General features: G+C 37.8%; 1 protein-coding gene across 3 annotated transcripts in view; it reads right to left on the bottom strand.

The window, feature by feature from the left end:
* Positions 1 to 757: 757 nt before the first annotated feature.
* LOC311081723 (guanylate-binding protein 4-like) overlaps positions 758 to 17,022 on the bottom strand; it is a 23,655-nt gene continuing 7,390 nt past the window's right edge. The window contains exons 1-11 of one of the 3 annotated variants that reach the window (XM_084112339.1): positions 12,417 to 12,565; positions 11,571 to 11,763; positions 10,709 to 10,836; positions 10,294 to 10,403; positions 5,985 to 6,172; positions 5,454 to 5,696; positions 4,701 to 4,981; positions 3,197 to 3,409; positions 2,219 to 2,321; positions 1,170 to 1,652; positions 758 to 872 (exon numbers count right to left, since the gene is read on the bottom strand). In XM_084112339.1, coding sequence (XP_083968465.1) covers positions 868 to 872; positions 1,170 to 1,652; positions 2,219 to 2,321; positions 3,197 to 3,409; positions 4,701 to 4,981; positions 5,454 to 5,696; positions 5,985 to 6,172; positions 10,294 to 10,403; positions 10,709 to 10,836; positions 11,571 to 11,745 — 1,929 coding nt within the window. In that variant the 5' untranslated portion in view covers positions 11,746 to 11,763; positions 12,417 to 12,565 and the 3' untranslated portion in view covers positions 758 to 867. The other 2 variants (XM_084112337.1, XM_084112338.1) reach the window with 2 other exon arrangements.

Raw genomic sequence — 17,022 nt, 5'->3', positions numbered from 1 at the left:
CAATTTATTGATATTGTTTTGTTTTGCTACACAGGGATGAACCCACTCCAGAGCCAGACAGCATTTGGTGGCAATGTGGCAAATCCTTGGGTAACCACTAGAATGTCTGCCAGACAAGGCATTTAATAAGAAAAATTTTAAATCAAGGGAGATTTAGCACTACATAAAGATGGTGTTCTGCGGCAAGCTGCTGCTGGTTCTGCCAGTTTAAGTTGTAATTGGACTGATTAAATTCCTAACCCACTACACTAAAAAAAATATATACCAGTAATTTTCTTCCAGGCTTCATTTTCTTCATTTTACAGACATTTCCTTCACTCCTAAAACACAACACAAATTCACAATGAATTTAATTCAATTGTTTGATTCAAAATACGGATAAACACCTGTGGAATATGCATATAAACAGCACTTCGGAAGGAAACGAATGACAGTACTGATCATTAAATTTGTTCAAAGAACACAACACAATAATTGGAAATCTGTGGTTATTTAATTAAATTAGTTACATATTGAAAGAGAAACCACTACACAAGGACTTGGTGCAGTGTGTATGGACAGGTGATAAATACAAATATTATGACCAGAAGAAACATGTTTACACTTAGACCAGCAATGTTATCTAGCATTTAAAAAGAACATTGTATTATTCAATATACCAAATGATACAAAGATACAAAGCCATGGTGCTTTGGGGATGAATATACAGTGTCTGACTTAATAAACTGTTAAACACCTTTTTTTTAAAAAAAAAAAATTCCCAGGGAGTGTCACTGTAATGTCTGCTTCAATGTGAAGAACTCTGACTCGGCGTACCTCTTGCTGACAGTAAGAGATGCTGTGTAGTAGGCGGTGTGACAGGTGGGGTCAACCTTTGGGGGAGGGGTTAGTAACTTAATTGGATTCATTTAGAAAATAACATTTTAAAATGTAAAATAATACCTACATCAATATGTATATCTATTTTGGGGTTGAGAATATTTTTTAATTTTTATCTTTAGTAACATCTTTTAGCCAATAGGGGGTCTGGGCCCCCTGAAAGCTCCACCTATGTGTGTGTTTGTGAAGCTGTTTCAAACATTTTTGTATGTCATATTTGTACCAGAAGTAGTCTAGGCCAAGGGTGAGTGCTATATCGAGAGATTAGCTGCATTAACGGGGACACGAACCTGAGAAAAAAACACTGCTGAGACCGCCGAGTATCAGACGCAAGATTAGAGAGGAGGAGTCTGACTTAGGCCTCGGCATGCTCATGATAGCCTTCATCTGTTCACTGTGTTGCCTCATCATTAGCTTCATATTCTCATCATGTCTTTTGTTCATGTTTTCTATCATATTTTTAAACAGCTGGTCACTTTTCTTTTCTGCTTCTTTATTCTTCCTCCTGAAGTCCTCCATCTCTTTAGTCATCCTTTCTGCCTTCTCTTCAAAGCCCTTCTCCAACAGAGCAGCCTGCTCCCTCAGTTTACTGTCCATGGCACGCTTAGCCTCCTCTCTCTGGAGCCTGATCTCCTCATCCATCTTCACCTTCATCTGTCTCATCCTCTCTTCGTTACTCTTTCTCTCTGCTTCCATCTTCTCTTCAAGTTGTTGCTGCTTCTGTTCCTTGGTATTTATTTCCTGAGCCAGGAGAACAGCCTTATCTCTTTCCTCTGGAAGATGTTAAGGCAAATGAAATACAATTCAATGGAAAGTGCAAAAAAACCTGTAAATTTCCACCCAATTTTGCATCGCATTTAATATCTTGACTTTTCACTTCAACGAGGCATTGACACATTTCACTGAGAGTTGTTAAAGACTGGTCAACCTACTGTAGAGTTGTTCATGTTCATTTTGTACACTGTTCAGCACAAGGCTCTTGAATAACATGCATCTGTATTACTCAATACAAATTGGCTTTATCTGTGAGATGTTATATAAGTGATGCACATCTTAAAAATTGAAGAGTTCTGCATGATTCCAACAAGACATCTAGCAAGTCTAGCAAGACATTACTGCAAAGGTTAACTTTATGCAGATGATCAGCCAGCCAAGGGTATTGTGTACTGTTCTTCAAAACTAAGTGCTAAACAATATTTGGCATGCAAGAAATGTATCAAATTGATAACATTGTATGAAATGTTTACTCTTAAAGCTGAAACACAGATCACAGTTGTACTGGCTTTCTCCACTAGATTGGTGCTATTGTTGCCTCATCCAGGATGCAAAAGACTCTCACCCATAATCTTTTTCTCCTTCTCAGTCAGTTTATTGTCCGCCTGCAGAATGGCGTTAGAATCCACACACTTCTGCTTCAGAAACTCTTCAAGTGTGTCTTCTGCCTGTGGACAACAGACATGATAATCTGAAAACTGCTGCTACTACTATTACAAGTGTCCATGTCCCAACAACCAGGGACTCAATGTCTTGCATAAGGATTCTTCCACAAGGAACCAGGATTCAGACCAGGAATCTACTTGTTTCCAGTTGATTTCTCTACCCCTAATCCACTGTTTCCCACATTCTATGAACAGATATTCTAGGAAAACATGACAAACCTCTTATAAATTGAAAACATCTGAAACCTGTAGCCGTGTTTCCATTTCCCTTCAAATTGCGCAAATTGAAATTGCGAATTGAAAATACGCCCAATGGAAACACGTCAATTTCGCAAAAACTCGCATTTATCGCAAAAAAGTTTTTACGCTCGCATGAGGTGGTTTTTCAGGCAATTCGAAAAAGGAATATTTCGCAAAACTGCAATGGAAACAATTTGTGCGCATTTAGAGGTCACCTGACTTAGAAATACTGGATTCTAAACCTCAAAGAAATGCCACAATCAAGACCTCAGAGCAGAAATGAGTGAGAAAAACCCAGAAACACCTCATATGTGCCGCTCACAGTATAAAGGTCTTTCCTTGCCATTAATGCTTGGATAACACGCCTACGTTTCCTTCCATTAATAATAGTGCGGTACATGGCTGTGATATATATTAACTTACCAACGTCTGTCGCCATGATTTTTGGAATGACTTATCGCGAGAGGAAAAAATTACGTTTTAGTCGCATAACATCGGTTAATGGAAACGCCGTCATTTCGCAATAGTTTTTTAGCGATATTTAGAAAAAAAAAATTTTCGCAAAAGCTTTTGCGCAAATCTTTAATGGAAACGCGCCTTGTGATGTTACAGCAATTGTGTAAAATGTTTATACTCACCTTGACTCCTTTATTGGCTTGGATTTTGTATTCCTTTACAATGTTTTCAAGGTCCTGGGAGAAGAGAACATAACCACCAGATCTGGCATAAAATCCTTTCTTGAGTTTTTCTGTCATTGGTGCAGAAAGGGATGACAGGAGATTCTCGCATCTTTTTTTTGAAGCCTCCTCGTTTTGGCACAGGTATCCATCAAAGAGTTTATTAATGTCTTCCTGCAGCAACAGAAAACTTTAAATACCATTTCACGAGTTCACACTTACATGAAATTAAACAGAGTAAAGATTATGCGTATTTGGCGTGCTGTAAGAGTAAAGACTAGAAGTGAAGAGATGGGGTGGTGGAGGGATGCTGTTAAACTTTTGACCAACGGAGGTAAGTCTGCTGTATATATACACCTCTTAATAAATCATTTAGAGTAGGGTTGCCCAATCCTGCTCCTGCCGATCGACTGTCCTGCACAGTTCATCTCTAACCCTAATCAAACACACCTGCCTTTAATTTTAAGAGATCCTAAAGACCTTAATTGGTTGCTTCAGGTGTGTTTGATTAGGGTTGGAGATGAACTGTGCAGGACAGTCGATCCGCAGGAGCAGGATTTTGGCACCCCTGATTTAGAGTCTACAACTATTGAAAAATGGTTTAATATACAATGGCCATTTAAAATAATCTTAGTTTTTAGCTTTTGATTCAGATTCAGATACATTACTTAATACAGTCAAAACAATGGGCCTCATTCACCAATACTTTCTTATTTTTCTTCATAAAAAATCATAAAAATCATAATATTTTTGTTAAGCCAGTAGAGGTCATGTGTTTTTGGCACATATTTATGTATGATATAGTTGAACAATAACAAACAAGTAACGAACCCAATATCACAAGAGTGCTGTTTTTGTCCCAAATAGCACAAGTGCAATTGATACTGTTTTTCTACAGCAGTTCAATAAATAAGGAAAATATTACCTATAAAGCCAGAGCAGAACTATTGTGCGAACCAATTATACAATAGCTCATTGATAAAGCGCCATTGAAAAGGAATGACTCATTTAGACATTTTCCACCACCTACTGGCAGTTTTAGTTTCTTATTTAGAGTATCTCTTAAATTTGCCCAAAAATGAAAATTCTGTTTATTTACATTTACTCATCCCCATGTTGTTTTAAATCTGCAATGAATTTCTTTCATTTATGTAACATAAAGAAGATATTTTGAAGAATGTTTAGTAATCCTGGCTGTTGTAGTCTAAAGTTTTTTTTTAAATAATAAATTCAATGTTGAATCAAACAAACTTTATTTCTAAAGCTACTTTTTAATGTCTAATTTATGATTTTCTCATTTAACACATTTGTTCTCATTTGACTTTAAGTGATCTTTTGGGGGTAATTTTTTAATTAAATTAATCGGCACATAATTAATTAATTAAGATAGATAGATAGATAGATAGATAGATAGATTCTTGAATAACAATTTAATAGGAATTGTACATTATTAACTGGGCATCACCTCTAGACATTTCATGAATATCCCTTCACTGTCCTTAAAGGAACGCTTCATGAAGACCTGTGTTGCCAAGCTGCTGAGACGTTGGTGTTCTGAAGACACTTCCTTCAGTTCCAGAGGGAAAGAGTCCTTCAGCTTCTCCATTCCACTCTTGTAAACCTCAAGCCCCTCCTTCACTGCAGCCTCATTCTCAATCATTGACATGGCGATCACAGCATTCTCCAGAAATGGAACTTCACCACTGGAGATTGTGTCTACGTATGTCCTCACCAGCTGACCAAGAACTTCAGGGAAGGAGAAGGGTCAGACACAAGAAAATTAACTGGGCAGCTATAGATTATTAACATGCAGTCCAGAAAGTGTCATTAACAATGTCATAACTTAATTTATGCTAGTTTTAGTGGGAATAATTACAATTTGCCACTCTCTTCTGAAGATTAGGAGCTTATATTGTGTCTCCCAATTACATCACAAAGATGGAAGAACATTTTGATTTAAAAATTAGTCTTTTTCCTCCTGCTAGTGAAATGAGAACACAACCTAATAAAGAGAAGCTTAGGTTTTTAACCCAAAATGGTTCCTAGTTGTCAGCAGTTTGGCAACAACTACAGGAGAAATACATGTGCCTGGTTACTACAAAACAGCTGACCGCTGTGCTATTCACTTGTGTAATTGAATATAGTAAGTTAATAATAAATTAATGTTTATTTTGCAAATTTGTCACGTCACATCATTTAATATATCCTATTGAATCACCTCTGCCTGTGACTGTGTGTCCATCTTTCAGCTTTTTCACTTCACTCCTGTCAAAGATGAACTTGCAGAAATCATCTGAAACCTTCTGGAAATCTGGGGAAAGCTCAGCAGGATCCAAGCTCTCCAGACGAGACACATTCTCTGGGTTGGTTGGAAACGGGAAAGTAAAACACTTCCGGGACAGGAAATAATTTCGGATACATTCCCGTGGAAGGTTGAACTCTTTAGCTGTTCTTGAAGTGCCTTTAAAAGATACGAAAAACCTTTTTGTCATAGAGGTTAGGAAAATACAGTGTTGCTTGTAAATTGCTATTCCCTGTTGCTCTTGGTTGCCTGCATGCTTGAACAGAAATTAGATTATTAAAGTTAAGTTTTTCCCAGGCTCAAGTGATATTTTCTAAAATTGTATCCAAAACAGACTCTGACCTTCCAGTCAGGGTTTATTTTGTGATTCTGGCTGGCTGTACAGTATCTATTACACACTATTTTCAATGTTGATCAGGTCATTTAAAAGCTCAATTTAAATATTACCTGGTTTCAGCTTCAAGGCATAGTCTAAGTATTGGTCCTCAGTCACGTATTTGCCATTGATTTTATGTTCCAAGGTGAAGTCCCTCACAGCCCAGATGAAACTAGGGAAGAACTTAACAAACTCTGAGTCGTCTTCATCCTCATCAGATGATTTGACCTTTATATACTCAGTCAGCTCTGTGACATATCTGGCAGCGGTTTAGGTTTGAATACTAAGGAAACGGAGAACAGAAAAAACGGCATAGAGAAAACAAAGAACTATCTGAGAGTAATCATTGGCATATGGCAGTCCATGATGTTATATTTGGAGTGTCCATGAGTTAAAAAAAGGCATCTGTAATACACGTCATCTTTTTTTGTCATCAGAAGCCAATTGATTGTATGTCGAGCGTCTACACCTCATGGTTCAGGTCCTGCAGCCGCTGATTGACCATACCGGCCGCTTTGTCAAGGAGCCATTTGTCTTAGAGCTCTGCTCTTGGGGCCTTATAAGGCTAACACCTGTCCTGCCAGGGAGGGAGGAAGGTTGTAAAGGCCAGTACTTCCCTTGCTATAGATCAGGGGTGTCCAATCATGCTCATGGAGGGCCACTGTCCTGTAGAGTTTAGCTCCAACCCCAATTAAACACACCTGAACCAGCTAATAAAGGTCCTACTAGGCATACTAGAAACTTACAGGCAGGTGTGTTGAGGCAAGTTGGATATAAACTTTGCAGGACAGAGGCCCTCCGGGACTAAGTTTGGACTAGTGCTGCACAATTAATCATATCGCAATCGCGATGTCAAGCCTATGCGATTATATGACGCAAAATGCTGCGATTTTAAAAAATAAATAAATGCATGTGTGGACATGACAATCCATTCTCTCTGAGAGCTGTTTGCCCATTTTCTACACCGCTAATAAAAAGAAGACCAGTCAATCAGTTTCAGTTTAGGCAGTGGCATGTGTGGCGCGTATGGTCACATCATGACTTTTCCCGCTGTGCAGCGCGGAGAACAGGTGAAGATGGATGCCAAGCAGAAGGACACTGAACTGGTGGCAAGAAAACCTCTACTTCTGTTATATGCCGATATTTTGGCTATAAGATAACCGACACTGAGCAGAGAGACTCATTCAGCATGAGACTCATGCAATTGACACTTTTCACACGCTCTCACGCCACACATCCATTTTCTCACACAGAGAAAAATCGCGAAGCAAAGAGGACACAGAGACCAACAAAGTAGACAGACCACTTATATCAGCTCTCAGATTCTGTCAATTCTATTCACGAAATTCAAACAATTGAAAAAAAAACGTTTTGGCGCTTGTAAATGTGACGTTACAGATCGTGGTCGTGAACCGAACATCTCTTATTTTTTACTAATTAATAGTAAATAAACATGAATGAACAATGTGTTGAAAGATACAGTACAACTTACCCGAAATGTTTATGCCTCGTACATAATATCGATCAATCAGTGTTTTCAACCACGGAAAGAGGTCAATAAAACCGCAGGAGAACAATTATATCACAGAACGTTACATTTACCTCAGGAAAGCCATTTGATAGCACGTTAGTTGGCTAGACAAATTATATATAGATGGAGGAGTATTTTTGCTTAATATGTGCACTATATTAAATAATTATATTTTTACTTGTATCATTAAAATATTGTAATATTATTATAGCCTAGTAAAAAACACATTTTATTTAAATTGAGTTATGTTTAACCTTTAATACCAGCTGATATATTTTTACTTGTATCATTAAAATATTGTAACATTATTATAGCCTAGTAAAAAACACATTTTATTTAATTTGAGTTGTTATGTTTAACCTTTAATACCAGCTGACAGGGCTCTATGTATGTTTAAAGCCAGGGCTCTATGTATGTTTAAAGCATTAGGTGAGATATTTTTTTTTCTTGAGAAAAATTAACATGTATCTACTGTACCTAATATCTATCCAAAATCGATAATGAATCGATAATGAATCAAGATCGGAATCCAATCACAAGACAATTGAAATCGTGAAATTTGTGTCGAGCAATAATAAAAAAAGTAGCCTACCAGTCATTCTACCTTGTAAACATTGTAACTTGTCACTAAACTTAACAAAATTCTGGCATGGCAAAGGTGAGGAATAGTGTACAGTCAGCAGATTATTATGCAAAAGAAACCTCTGCAGGGTGATAAAAGACTACACTGTGTAATTATCCATTGTGCGGCTACTTGCCAGATAAGTAAATAATTGAACAAAATATTTATTTATTATCTCAAAATGACACAGTAAACGCTTGAACGTTCTGTTATCAGTTGTAGTGGTTGTTGTTGTGCAATAACACACCACTAGATGGTGCGATTGAAGAATCAGAATTGAGTACTGCAGGGATCCATGTAGAAATTTAAATGAATGATGCATGGTTCTGTACTAAGCATGGGCAATTTTGTGAAAGGATTGCTAGTGAATGGTAAATGTACAGCAGATGATGAATAGCCTATACTTCAGATTCACAAATACCAAAACAAAGGGTCTACACAACAGGTGCGAAGGCGCGACCAAACTAAATCAAATAGAACCAACTTATGTTAAATCTGTTACGATTGGTGGTGCTAAGAAATACGTACAATGAGGAATAACTTTGGAATGAAGACTAACTAGGAACTAGGAGAAACTATGGAGGAAAACACAACCAAACGTCAATTAATATTTCGTATGTTACAAAAACAGCCTTTTTCCACCTTAGAAACATTGCTAAGCTACGTAATATGCTATCAGTTTCTGATGCAGAAAAGTTAGTTCATGCATTCATGACCTCGAGACTAGATTACTGTAATGCTTTATTAGCCGGTTGTCCTGCATCCTCAATAAACAAGCTACAGTTAGTCCAAAATGCAGCCGCTAGAGTTCTTACTAGATCAAGAAAATATGATCATATAACACCGATTTTATCATCACTACATTGGTTACCTATAAAGTTCCGTATTAATTACAAGGTATTGCTACTGACTTATAAAGCCCTAAACGGCTTAGCTCCAGTCTATTTAACGGATCTTCTATCACCCTATAATCCATCGCGCTCTTTAAGATCAATAAATTCAAGGCTTTTGGTCATACCTAGGATATCCAGATCCACCAAAGGAGGGAGAGCATTTTCACATTTGGCTCCAAAACTCTGGAATAGCCTTCCTGATACTGTTCGTTGCTCGGACTCGCTCTCCCAGTTTAAAACTAGATTAAAGACGCATCTTTTCAGCCAGGCATTCATATAATATTGTTAATCTCACAGTTTCAAACTACAATCCGGCCTCTAGTTCATAAATGCCAGAGGAGAACTGGCCCCCGACTGAGCCTGGGTTCTCCCAAGGTTTTTTTTTTTTCTCCATTAGGTCACCTGATGGAGTTTTAGGACACCATTAGGCCGCTTGATGGAGTTTTTTCGGTTCCTTGCCACTGTTGCCTTTGGCTTGCTCAGTTGGGGATATTTTGGGGATATTTAATTTTATTCTATCAATCAATAAATTCCACTAGGAACAAACTTTGTTGTATTATTTTATTTTAATACTGTGAAGCTGCTTTGATACAATCTGTATTGTGAAAAGCGCTATACAAATATACTTGATTTGATTTGATTTGATTTAATTACAGCTGAACAAAATTAACTAATGATGGCGTTGACTATGGAAACAAAGGAGTGGCGGGAAACTGAACAAATGCAAACACAAACTGACATGTAAGTTACTGGGCGCGATGTGCTATTTCTGATGAACTCCAGTGCTCTTACACAAAGGACACATATATTTGCAGTGTTTGCTTTATCACGTCCAGTAGACATCAGCTGTTTTAGTACTGCCGTCGCATCCGGTGCGGTGAAAACAAAAAATATGATGAGGCATTTCTCACCTTTGCTTGAAAATATTTTTTCAAATATTGAAAAGGGGGAAAAGTTTGGGAACCACTGGCTTAAGGACTGGAACCACTATACAGTCTTTATAAGTCATTTTAGATACTCCCTTGGGGTTGACATGCTCTGACTCTGGCTTAGTAATCAATTTGAACTATGCTGATTATGTTTGTGTATGTTTACAGCTCAGTGAGGTAGGTATTCCTTCAGCATGGCATAGGGGGTATTGGTTCCCCATAGCATAGCATCAATATCCTAGCGTCTCATTCCAGGGAACCGGGGTTACTAAAAGTTTTTTAAGACTAACGAGGAAGTTGAGAAAATAATGCTATTTTGTAAATTTTCAAGGAAACCAACATTCCATTGTACTAATCCATGAAATATCAACTCGAAAATTGTATAATGTATGAATGAAAGGATACTGCAGTTCTTCTATGGCCCTGTTGTCGATAGTTCCTCGGCTGTTCAGCACTAGAGTGCTACTCAGAAGGACGGCCAGAGAGAAGATCTTGGTATCATGCTTTGAGTCCCCCTGAGACAGATTGGATACAATCATTTGACAAAGAATGACATTACAAGATTGTTATCATACACAAACCCCTGACAGTATATAGTGGAACTGTGCACACCCTGGTGGTAAAAATGTGTCAGAAACTAACACATGAATGGTTATTGATGTCTGGTTTGTGGACAAATTGTTCTTTTGAACTGGTTCTTTTCTGTAAACTGGTCTCTCAAATATGTCCAACACCTATAATTGTAAATGCTGAAAACTTTTAACTTTAGTTTTCTCATCAAAGGTTCTGATGTATGCTTTCATACAGGCTGTTACGTCACCTTGTCCACGTCTCCGAGTCCCTCAGTGTCCAGCAGCACCAGAGTGGTTCCTGCTTTAGTGGGGTGAGACACACACCACATCCAGATGCCCTTCGTCTTGGACTCGATGGTGCTGCCCAGCGCAAATCCTAAAAGACAGAAAGAGCAAAGAAACATGGAAAATATATCAAAATATTTTGTTTACCTCCTTGGCAAATTGAGTATTGCTTTATTTAGGTTGTAACAACTTTTGTGCTTAATTTCACATTAGATAACAGTCTTGCTGAACTAGAGAAAGTTTGGCAGATGGTCAGCACAAACATCTGTGAAATGGTTTGAGTTACAGTTTTCTGACAAATTTCCACCAGGATACGTAGTTGTTAGATTTTGACAACAACAGTGTCTTCTGACAGACTGACAAGACAAATGTCTTGATAACATACAGTAGTTAAGATAACTACCAGTTAAGGGGCAAAAAGAAGAAACATGGTTCCACTGTGACCTTTTGGCAAACGGCTTCCAAACCACTGTGAAGAAGATTAGATCTAGTATTGCTAGATATTGTGTAAAGATAATGTTTACTTTTGCAAATAGAAAGTAAACTGTGAACTAGTTAGTATGTAGCTTATTAGTACATTTTGTAGGCTGCAAGTCACATTGTCATGGCTATTCTACCAGATATTATGCACAGTGTACAAACACACCATGAACCTGGCTTCTCCATCAAACCTGTGGTCGACAGATTATCGCACAATCACCATGACTGCTTGTCAAGTGTGACTATTGTTTAAGACAGGCATAAAATATGGTTATTGGTCTTGAACAGTCATCAAGTCATGACATTGGGTTGCTCTTTGAATGTTGCTGCCTGTATAGATCTAACCTGTTTGTTTCCCTGCGAGGCGATTCATCAGGTAGGACTTCCCGGTGCGGTAGAGACCCACCACGGCCACCACCACCACTGGCTCCTGGATCTGCTGCAGGATCTGTAGTGCTGACTCCTGCACACACAGCTTCCCTTCTGACCCAGTGTCAATCAAGCAGACTGGTTTATCCATGATCACTGGAGAGTACAGCTGTACAACAGATACACACATTTAAAATGACAATAAACAAATAAATATATAAATAATGCAGTGTACTAGAAGTAAAAAGTTAAGGTAGGTTGAGAGATATTCCAGTAAATCTACAGTACACAATACAGTGATTCACCAGATGAGCAGCTTTTTCCTTTTTTCTGTTTGGGGAAGTTTGTGTAAAAGTGTTTCTCATGTCGTCTTAACACACTCATACACATGTGGAAAGAGAAACAGACAAAAGCCCCAGAATATACTGACTTATAAACAGTCCAATATAAACCATATCTTTCAACACATGCAGACATCCACAATCACATAATGCACATATACACATTCATCACAAATGACACAAGCACACTGAATGAGACAAAAATGCTGTAAGCTTTGTTTGTGTCCAGCTAAAATATCAGCCCCAATTCAAACTCCTCTGGTCTATAACTTTACTGGGTTTAGTTCATGAACAAAGTCATTTGAAGCTGTAGCAAGACATGACCCTAAACTTTATCAAGACATGTCAAGGTGTAGAGTTCAATCACACACACACTTATACATGGCTTAGGGTGACTCTCCTTATGCGTAATAGCTTTTATGCTAAGCCAATGATATTTACTATCTGTTGTATAACCCATGGATGAAGGAACGTCACTTACTCTTTTGCTTTACTTGACTTCAGCAGCTCGATCTGAGTTGTATACAGTTTGTAGCTTCTTCACATTATATCTGTATATCTTAGACACTCCCTCAGGTTCGGCCTCTTAAAGCTAATTGGTCTATAGTTAGGGGATGTTCCTTGTCTCTCAGTTTATCTCTGGTTATTCCCTGACTGACTTACATCCACTTTTATTGACTGAGCAAATAGCAATGTGCAGTTTAACTCTTGGTTTCACTTTCAAAATCAGGAACTTTATCATGTGTTAGCAAATACAAGAACTTGGAGTCTTCCCAGAATGTGCAACCACATACTCACTGTTAATCTGTGGTGTTTTTTTACCCCTGATGAAATTCACTGGAAATTCCCAACAATGTCTGCCTTTCTCCTGGGTATCAGACAAAATATGTTTACCTGTGACTCAGTCAGTGGTGTATGACACTAACAATGCAAAGGTAAGAGTCCAGGAATCTCTTTTACTCAAACGTTTTCTAACGTAGAAATGTGTTCAATAAGTTTACTGTTCAATAAAATGATTGCATGAAAGCCTTGATACAAATAACAAGCCTTGCCACATAAACAACAACAGATAACCTTATGTCTTCAACAGCCGGTGTACTGGTAGAAGAATAGAATAAGCTGTGTATTATCTATATACATACCATGTTATCTGACCAGACTAACAAAAACGCTTAGCACAGTAGAGCTAACAGCCGTATGATTAGCTTAGATCATTACAAACCAATCACCAGATCAGTATAACCAATCACAGTGAAGAAGACGTGTAACACTGTTTTCTTTTTTGACTCCACTGTAAGGTATGGATATGTGTGTATTTTTCTGTCCTGGGAGTCTTTCGGTTGTTGTGACTGAATGCTCCTGGCCGTTGTCAAATAAAACTTTGCTCCTGCAAAGAGCAACTTGAGAGTGTATTCTTGAATGCTGCAGCTTGGAAACAGAAGTACTAAAGATTTTACTCCCAGATGATCACAACTGAGTGGTTGTGTTGGACGACTAAGTCCTGCACTCTTGAGTTAAGTGTTAATGCCTACGTGACGCATCTGCGTACTCCCAGTAGGGTGTCGATAGTGTATAGATGCTAAAGACCTGGGCCCGTATTCTTAAAGCTTCTAAGAATCCTCTCAGAAAACTCCTAATTTTGCTTAAAAACTTCTACGTAGGAGTCTTAGCTTAAAGTCCACATGAAATCAAAATTGACCATATTTACTTTGTTTGCCTAAATTGATCGTTTTGTGGTGAACAATTCATCCATGCAAGTCAATCCACACAAAAAAAATGTTTGGCTTTGTAATCTTTAATCAAAATCTGAAAATGCCCCTCCCCTCTGCATTGGAGGACCTTACCTGATGACGTAGGTTTGAGGACTTGGGTTGGGAAACGCTTAACCACTCCTCTCAAACCGTTAGTCTGCCCTCTGTTCAATATTCCTTTTCACTGGGAAATACGTCACAACACTGGAGAAAAGTCGTTTGCAACTTCCGGTTCACGCGGACTTTAGCTTAAGAGCGATTTGGGACCGATCTAAGAGCAACTCTGAGCAAGGAAAAGACAAAAACTTTTATCTTAGTGAGAAGGCGAGGCTGAACCCGTTGCTACGTATGACACAATCTTTTGACGACTGTGATTGGTTGGTTGCCCAAGAAGAGAAAAAAAAAAAACGATTTTAAGTATAGGGTCTATTCTAAGCCTTCGAATTACATAGAAAGATCTATTCGCAGATGATACTTATATCTTTTGTTCTGGCGAGAAATTACAGGAGCTTTTTGGAGACTACTACTTCAGAAATGTGTAAATTAAAAAGATGGTTTGATAGATATAAATTATCATTAAACGTTTATAAAACCAAATTCATGCTATTTGGTAACTGTAAAAAGAGTACACAAGTCTAGATACAGGTAGATGGTGTGGACATAGGGTTAATGAAAATAAGGTTCTTGGGGTGATAATAGATGACAAAATATGTTGGAAATTTCACATAAAACATGTACACAATAAACTTTCAAGAAGTATTTCAGTACTGAATAAAGCAAAACATGTTCTGGACCACAAATCACTCCACATTCTTTATTGTGCGCTGATATTACCATATCTAAATTACTGTGCGGAGGTTTGGGGTAATACTTATAAATGCAGACTATCATCTGTATCTATGTTGCAAAAAATAGCCATAAGGATAATTCATAATACCAGTTATATTTTTTAAAATCAAAGACATTGAAATTCACTGATCTGGTTCATGTTCAAACAGCACAAATAATGTATAAAGAAACTTCCTGGCAATATTCAAAAACTGTTTTTTAATAGAGAAGGGAGGAATAATTTTAGGAGTGAGTGCAACTTTAAACATTTCTGTGTCCGTACAAAATAAAATAAAAATTGTATTTCTATATGTGGAGTGAAGCTGTGGAACAGATTAAGTTCAGTGCTCAAACAATGTCCAAGCATGACAATGTTCAAAAAGCGGTACAAAAAAAAGGTACAAGGTTTTCACAAGGTACAAGGATGAAGGATGAAGAAGGTCATTGACTAGGTGTTCTCACAGTTTATTTATATATTTATTTTTTACACAATTTGTTACATGCGTAATTTTTACTATTTTACCGTTCTCTCTGTCTCTCTCACACACTTTTTTTTTACTTTGTTTGCACATAGCACTGGTGCTACAGAGGTTGAAAGTTTTGTAGCACAGGCCAAACAGTTGTAGCGCAAGTATAAAACGTCTGTTATCATCCCTGAAAACACACACAAGTAATGGAGTTAATCACTTAAAGAGGCATTGATGTTCCATAAAGTGCACAAAAAATACAAACCATCACAAAAATTGTTTTTAGACAAAGTTTTATTTATTTGCAGAAACATAACACCTCTCTTACACCTATACATTACACATCAAAGTAGAACAGATCTGTGGGCAGAAATCACTAAATAAAAACTCTTGTTTGCAAAATAATACTTATGTCACGGATTCACTCAGCACACCTCAGCCAGCGTCAACTCAGCACACCTGGTCCCGATCACACTCACCCGAATTCTGATTCACAGCACCTGCAGCTCATCACTTCACATGCCACGCTCACTCTGGATATAAACCCCAGTCACCTCACAGTTCACTGTCCGGTCTCGTCTTCAGACGTCTGTGACTCCCCAGCGCTATTCCCATACGACCCAGTTATCCCGCAAGTATTCTCAAGTTCAAGACCTTCATAACTCTCTGTGTGTTCTCTGTCAGTATCAGTGATCAGTGATTACCTGGAATACCTCAAGATCAAGACCAGTCCTGTTTGTCTCTACCAGCGAAGCTTCATTATTCCCTGTTCTATGCCCTGAGTGACTATATCTGTTTCATGCATTCTCAAGACTCTAAGTTCAACGTTATATTCCCTGAGTTTGACCTTTTATGCTTCCTTGCTATCTGGAGCTGCATACAGTGTCTAAATAAACCTTTGTTATCATTATCTCTGTGTCCTCGTTCATACAGTGGTGTGACAACTAACCTATCCCATGACACTCCTCTACGGGGCTGTTTACACCTGGCCACTTCATGCGTTTTCTGTGATTGGATAGCTATCCGATCGTGAAAAGGCCAGGTGTAAATGCCCTCCGAAACGCATTCGAGATGGATTTGAATCCGACCACTTGTCCAGTTTCGTCTGGAATGCAGAATTTCCAACCTGCAAAAAGTAATTTCAAGGCATTTTGGTTTGTTTGGCCCAGATTATCTGGGAATGTGAGGCATTTACTAAGACGTATTATTGGGAGATATAGAGTAAGAAATTATATTTAGTAGGGATGCAGTGAAATTTCGGCCGCAAATAAATATCGACTGAAAATTGCATTTTTGTTAATTTTGTTAAAAACATCGGTGTATGACATATGGCAAATAATAATTTTATAAGTAGGTTTAGAAGTCAGTATATTGTATGTTTTTCTTTTCTTTTTTTTTCTTTTTTGTTCAGTTTATTATAATTATCAGTTAACTAATTTCCTTTCACCTGAACCAGAGGTTGTAGTCTGCAAGACCACCAGTGCGACGCTGCAGATGAGCTGAAGCAGGAGAAGGACAACCTGCTGGATATGCAGATCTTGTGTGAGCACCAGAGTCACCTGGTAGAAATGGAGCAGAGACACCAGAAGAAGGTCTGCTTTCATAGAAGCTCCTCATAGATGTTTAGCTGCTATTTTCATAGTAATAAAGGCAAAGAATTAGTTGAATTAGTTCCATTTTATTTTCCATTTAGTTTTGACATTTAATAGCAAGTAGATTTTCTGCTAAAGTTTAATTATTATTTTTACACAACTAAGTTTTATATTTTTCTTAGTTTAAGTGACTTTTTGTAATTTTAATTGTTTTATACTTTTTTTATGCTGCAGAACCATTTAAAATGTGATAAAAAAATGGTGACCAGTTACAGTATCTAAAGTATACACTTTCCCTTAAAGGTCCCATGACATGAAATTTCCACTTTCTGGGGTTTTTTAACATTAATATGAGTTCCCCTAGCCTGTATATGGTCCCCAAGTTTCTAGAAATTTTAATCGGTGTAAATCGAGCTTTTGCTATTTTTCTCTGCCTTTGAGAAAATGGA

The sequence above is a fragment of the Abramis brama genome (genome assembly GCF_963993115.1).
Source record: "Abramis brama genome assembly, chromosome: 4".
Taxonomy (NCBI): domain Eukaryota; kingdom Metazoa; phylum Chordata; class Actinopteri; order Cypriniformes; family Leuciscidae; genus Abramis; species Abramis brama.
This window is presented reverse-complemented; position numbering and strand designations above follow the sequence as displayed.